Below are 6461 nucleotides of genomic sequence, written 5' to 3' on the forward strand. Positions count from 1 at the left end.
CCTTTCTGTATCTTACCTACCCTCAGCCCCCCAACATGCTTTTGGTTAGATTGAATAATTGATCAGCCATCTTCTTGCTGTTTTTTCTGGCCTTGGATATCAACACATTGAAATTTTTTAAGTTCTATTGTCTTATTGATCCCTTAACTTGTATGTTATGCTTGTGAAATCTCAAAACGAGGGCAGAGCAGGCTAACTGTCTCCCACCACCCTCGTTCGTAGTCTCACTCCACTTCCTGCACCCTGGGGAGGCCGATGATCATGGGCAGGTGAAAGAAGGAACGGGAGCCAGGCTGAGTGGTCTCAGTTGCAGTTTATTCCATTCCCATCTCTATTCTCTTGTGATTCTCCTCCTGCTTCTTTCTCCCCCATTCTACATCATTCTCCTTCTCCTCTGGATCTGGATCTACCGGATCTGGATCCCCAGCCCACTCTTACAGACTAATTAAATCCCCAAGCATAAAAGATTGGGGACTTACACTTTAGTGTGGTTGCAGTCCTATCCCTCAGGGGATGCTGCTTCTAGGACAGATTCTCATACAGAAAGATGACCCGCCTAAGGGTGGAATCCCATGGGTGTGTTTCACCTCTCCTTGTCCAACTAACATATAAGCATTCATAATATTAATCATTTTGTATGGACATAATGAGAGATACATTAAGCTTATAGAATTGTTCTCCTGGCGTCATCTCGATATCAGACTACAGTGCTCAGGCCAGGTTAGTCTTTCCTACTTCTAGAAGTCTCGTTGTTGCTTTTGGATAATGACAGCATTTGTCTTGATCAAGCTCTCAACTTATAGTTAAGAATCGTGGCGATTTGTCCTGACCCATATTGATACCAGGGTAGCTCACAGCTTGCCCTGTGTCCCTTCAGTCCTTGCTAGGACCCTGCTTTGGGGGTGCCAGGAAGTATGGGCAACTGAGACTTAAGTCATGAAAGCAGTGCCCAGAGTGAATAATATTTAATACCAATTAAATAACAAGTTATGAAGCATAATTGTCTTCCTTTGTCCATAAAAATAGGAGATTGCTTTAAACAAAACTATTCAAAAGACATAAGTAGAGGAGAAAGGCAGTGTTTCACTCATTCATATAAAATCATAAATTTCTGATAATTCTGTCCTTGCAAGCTTACAGGGTCTGTTTAGGGGGAAAAAGTGGTAGACCAGTTAAGGAAGATAGCATGGAGAGGAGCTTACAGATAAACAAAGAAGTGGGAGTGACTCAGGTGCACTGAGATAAACATAAACTTCCTGAGGCAAGAGGAACAGAATGTACCAATGTTGTCCTAAAATGTTTAGAAATTATTACCAGATAAACCTAAACTCTTTGTGGCAAGGAAGAAAGGACAAACCAATGTTATCCTACAATACTCATTGCTGTCATCACTTTCTTTAAATGAATGCTCTCTGCTCAGCCTCAGAGATAAACTTCACTGCTTTATTAAACCTACCACTTTCTTTTTCTCTCTTTTTTTTTCCTTTTTGGGTCACACCCAGATGCACAGGGGTTACTCCTGGCTCTCCATTCAGGAATCCCTCCAAGAATTCCTCCTGGTGGTGCTCAGGGGACCATATGGGATGCTGGAAATCAAACCTGGGTCATCTGCATGCAAGGTAAATGCACTACCCACTGTGTTATTGCTCCAGCACCTCTACCATTTTCTTATATGAATTTACTGACCTTTCATTATAATGCTTCTTTATTTTCAGAGTTAAAGCATGTGTCTTGCAAGAAGCAGACTGTTGGACTTTGCTTCCTGATCCTTCCATTCTTTCTGCCTTTTCATAGGAGTTCAGTACACTAACGTTAGGAGAAGATGCTGATATGAAATAATGAACTAGTCTCCTGTGGTGAATATTATTTTTGTTCATTTTTGGCAATTGATTTTATAGGCGGTCATTCAGTGTTTATTGCAGAATTTTTTAAATCTTGAAAACATTCTCAACCATGGTTTGATAATTTTTATAATTATCCCTTCGAATATAAAACAGAAACTTTGAAAGAAGAGGATTCTTGGTCGTAGGTTTTTTGTTTGGGCACTTTGGCTATCATTCTATTTTCGTTTTGTGCATGGTGTTTCATTTTATAAATCCCATGAAATTCTTTAATATCTATTACAGAGGGAAAAACACTCAACATCTGTACACTTTTGAAAACCTCAGGAAAAACGTTAAGGACATAATACAGATTCGTTCTATAAAAACTCAAAACTGTAGCTACATTCCTACTTTTCTGGTGACTTTCACATTTAGAATACCATCACAGATTAGTCCCGATCCCAGCAGGCTTGGAGGTCTCAGCCGGGATCCCGCACACCTGGGCTCCTCTGCTAGTACCTTCATACTTGAGGCTCCTCCGAACGTGTGCAGAGGGGCCTTGAGCTTGGCTGTGGCTAGGTTCCAGAGGTCTTTGGCCTCGGGACCTCTGCTCTGGGTGGGGAGGGAAGCTGGAGCCCACCGGCTCCAAGGGGCCCCTGGGAAGACAGCCCCGCACTGGGGCAAGAGACAATTTGCATCGCTCTCTTCCGGAGCCTTGGCTTTATAAGTTTCTGGCTGTTGGCTGTTGGTGGGATTACACCGCACCAGGGACACTCCCGCGGTGTGACTGCCTAGCTACAGGAAAATGGAAAATCTGGGCGGAAAAAGGCCCAGTCCAAATCCAAGCAGGCTTGGAAGTCTCAAACCTGGGTCCCACACACTTGTGTTCCTATGCCAGTACCTTCATGTGTGAGGCTCGTCCGAATGTATGGAAAGGGGAAGTTTTCAATGGTTTATGATAATTTTAGTATGTTATGAGTTTAGATGAATGAAAAATTTAAGGAAACAATCATTATAAATTTCATATGATAATAGAATTTAAAAAACTCACTATCTTCTTAAACTAGTTTTGTTGGAATATTTTTCAAAATGATGATTTATTTTCTTATCAAAAGAACTGAACCCAGTGCAAAATTGAAATACGTTAAAGGTGCTGAAAATCACTGAGATTGCTACCAAAGTTATTTCCTTTGTGAGGTTATGCAAAGCAACTAACAAAAGCACTATTCGCTATTTCCAGAAGTTTGAGACTCAAGTAGCTTTCTCCCTCTAGGTACCCATAGATGGAAGGACCTTCCATATGCAGATATCAAGGTGAAAAGCACATAAAGACTTGTTACCTGACATGTATATTCATTACAAAAATACAACAATTTTTAATATTCTGCTGGGAAGCAACATTTCAAGATACATCATATACTGGTTTTGGTAAAATTATAATCCAAGGCACATAGAGGATTGAGGATAAAATTGATCATTTAGGATCGGTCAGATACTACAAAGAGGAGACAGGTATGTATCATGTGCACATCCTGAGTTCAATTTGATGCATAACAACCTGGGTTCTCAGTTCTGCCCACAGAACCTACATGCACAGCAGCACTTGTGATGCTCACAACACAAAGCAGCATGTGCCAGTGGTTGAGCAAACTACATATGAAGGATCTCAGGTACACTGAGCAACTCTACTCTTGCCATGGATATTTTAAAAAATGGATTATTACTAAAAGAATGAGTTCAGAGGTATTGTCCTGTAAATATCAGGCTCAAGGAACCTAGACATGCATGAGTGCAACCATCATTAAAGGATAGGACAGGGCAGTATGAACATCATCAGCACATCATGCTTACATAAACAAGACCTAAAGATTTTACAAACTCATGGGTGGAACAAGGAAGTACAACAGGTGTTGGAACCAAACCGAACAGGTCTGCGCCACAATGGTCAAAGAAATGAATAAAGAGCCAAACTCTGTAGGAAGGTCAATGAACTGAAAGCCAGTCCGGTCCTCGGATGGACACAGCTGAAAGCCTCAGTGAGAGTCGCACATAGCACAGCCTTGGGGATTCATTAATTGTGTGTGTTTCTGGGCTGCAAGGCAGAAGTTTCTGATCCCTATAGATTGGTTCTTCCTGGGAGGTGGGAAGCAAAGAGACTTGGAGCAAATCTACGTGAGCCACAGAATGCAACTGGAGGGGGGGAGTGGTGACAAAGGGGGTGTGGTTTAGAGTAATCTGAGCACAGCTAACAGTGTGAGCAGAGACAGCACAGCCAAGAGAGTTTGCAGGGTGAGACTCAGTCTGTAGGCTTCAGAATCCAAGAATTCACCAATCATCTTTGTGTGCTGCTGGACCACATCACTGGGGACTTACAATTGAGACTTTCTTAATTGTAGGAAATTAGGGATCTGGATGAAGATGCATGAAGGAAGAACTAGATTTCTCTCAAGCACAATTATTTTTCAGTGATAGTCTGAGAACACAACTCAAAAGACTTCATATGGATAGAAGTATTTATTTTTCTTATTTGACAAATCAGGAGAAGGTAGAGGGGGTGTGGTGTGCAGGGATGAGAGCGGGTGGAGATTTCCTTACAGGCTCCACCTTAAGACTAGAACAACATCCTCAAGGAGCTACATGGGAATCCAGCCTGTAGATTTCTGACCTGATTCAGCTCTCAAACTTGCAGACATAGGGCAGTAGATTTCTGCAGTCAAAATTTTGCCAGTTTTCATAGCCTAAAGAGACAAGGAGAGGAGAAAGAGTGGAGTGTTGAAAGCTGCAAAACTGAGAGAGTGGCATCACAGGCAGTGACAAAGTCCCTCCCTCCTTTTTTGTGTCATATCCATACTCCAAGTATAAGAGGCTCAAGGACAAGAGATCTAGAGGCTAGAAAAGGGCCAACCATCATGAATTTGGAAATTCATCCCTTCCTAAAGGTCAGGCTTAGAAAAAGGTTTGAGGGATATGGCAGGAGTGTAACAGATCTGCACATAGAAGCTTGTCTCATTCTTACCTTTGTGTCTAAGAATGACCCCACAGTACCCAGAATTGGTAGGGCCACCTCTCTCCCAGGCCTCATAGTTCAGCACATCCTCTTTGATCCACTCCCATCCACCTTCATTGGGTTTAGTCTGTGAAGACAGGACAGATGGACACGTGAGTCTCAGATGCCCCTGGGATGCTCAGACAGCAGCTTCATTGGTACTCCTGAATGACACCAAGAACAGAGAATATATTTTGGCTCTTTCTGAGGTGATCTAGAGAGGAACTCTAAAAATTCTCTCTCAAGCCTCTATCTAGTGTATGAGAGTCAGTCACCAAACCAGTCAGAGTAGCAGGGATTGTTTAGCACAACTGGTTTTGCAAATCAGGCTATGCACCTCTGGGACTCAAAGGTCATGTAGATTCTATAGTGGACAGTGTACCCACACTTCATTCATAGAAACCCAGCACATCTTAGCTAACATCACTGGCTGCAGCACATAACTGACCTTTAATATGCATTGTTTGAAAAGGGGGAACGGTGTCAGCTAGAGATGAGGCCACACCCCACAACACACAATTTCAGATGGACACTGGGCTTTATTCTCCAAAAGAGCTCCTGACTTCTCAGAGTTTCATGGTTATTGGTCTATATATAGACCAATAACTCCGTGAGCACTGACAAAAGGTATCCATTGCGCCGTTTCTGGCATTCGGACTAGAAGAAAGGAAGAGATTGAGGAGAAACCTTCATTCACACTGGTAATTAAGTAGTGGAGGAAGAGAAGCAAGAGCAGGTGGACTGTAAATGGTGTTTATCATTCTACCTAGCATGTCCCAATAAACTGGGCCCTCCCCTGAACTCCATTGTCTATTGACCCCTCCCCCTGCCACACAAACACACACACACACACACACACACACACACAAATACCCATTCCAGTTGCAAGTACAGGTACTCACATCGGCATCCATCCAGGATTTTGTTGTTTTAAAAAAGGCATAACAGTGGTTGCCATAGGCCTTGGAGCCCTTGGGGCACCTGGCTCGTGGAGACAGCTCTTCGCTCTGCAGGTCTTCCCCTGACAGAGGGACATACAAAGGAGAGACTAGTAAAAAGGTAGAGTGGGAATTTTGTTGGAAAAGGCACTGAGGAGATATGCAAAAGGATAGAACTTGGAATAGTGAACCATGACAGTCCTCAGCATGTCCAACACGCTGAGAATGTTTTTAATTATCACCAGATACATTTCATAAGCAATCATCTCTTCCATATTTCACTTGTCTTTTATAGAATCCCAAACTGTGCTCCCGGATAAGAGCATCCCAGAGCACAGGGGCTGGATGTGGGAACGTTTACCTTTCACCTGGGCCTGGAGCACCAGGCAGGAGAGCACCAGCCAAGCAACAGTGGCCATGGGAGTCAGCATCTTGTCTCACTGGAGGAAACTGTTGAGGCAGGGATGGACGTTGGGTCAGGCCGAAAGCTAGCCCAGGAGTCACTGCTCCATCCCCCATTTATATTTGTCTACTACCAGCTGAATGACAGGTCCCTGTATGGTGACATAAGAGGTTTGATTTTCTGAATATTTTACCCAGGATGCCTATCAGAGTTATCATGGCTCAGTCTGACAGTGCGTGTGTCCACTCTGG

The 6461-nt window shown here is 43.2% G+C and overlaps 1 protein-coding gene across 1 annotated transcript; it reads right to left on the minus strand.

Annotated features, from left to right (window-relative positions):
- Nucleotides 1-4493: 4493 nt before the first annotated feature.
- Nucleotides 4494-6238, minus strand: LOC101555040 (regenerating islet-derived protein 3-gamma-like). Its single transcript, XM_055121299.1, has 4 exons — nucleotides 6169-6238; nucleotides 5772-5890; nucleotides 4840-4957; nucleotides 4494-4561 (listed from the first exon to the last, which is right to left on the minus strand). Exons 1-4 carry the CDS (start codon nucleotides 6236-6238, stop codon nucleotides 4494-4496), a joined length of 375 nt encoding a protein of 124 aa, XP_054977274.1.
- Nucleotides 6239-6461: the final 223 nt, after the last annotated feature.

Source organism: Sorex araneus, chromosome X (genome assembly GCF_027595985.1).
Source record: "Sorex araneus isolate mSorAra2 chromosome X, mSorAra2.pri, whole genome shotgun sequence".
Lineage (NCBI taxonomy): Eukaryota > Metazoa > Chordata > Mammalia > Eulipotyphla > Soricidae > Sorex > Sorex araneus.

Excerpts from the sequence above, each read along its gene's own strand:
- LOC101555040 (XM_055121299.1), bottom strand. The coding sequence starts at position 6,238 with ATGCTGACTCCCATGGCCACTGTTGCTTGGCTGGTGCTCTCCTGCCTG. Across the intron at positions 5,891-6,168 it reads GCTCCAGGCCCAGGTGAAAG|GGGAAGACCTGCAGAGCGAA; the intron begins GTAAACGTTCCC and ends TCCCTCTGTCAG. Across the intron at positions 4,958-5,771 it reads AATCCTGGATGGATGCCGAT|ACTAAACCCAATGAAGGTGG; the intron begins GTGAGTACCTGT and ends CTGTCTTCACAG.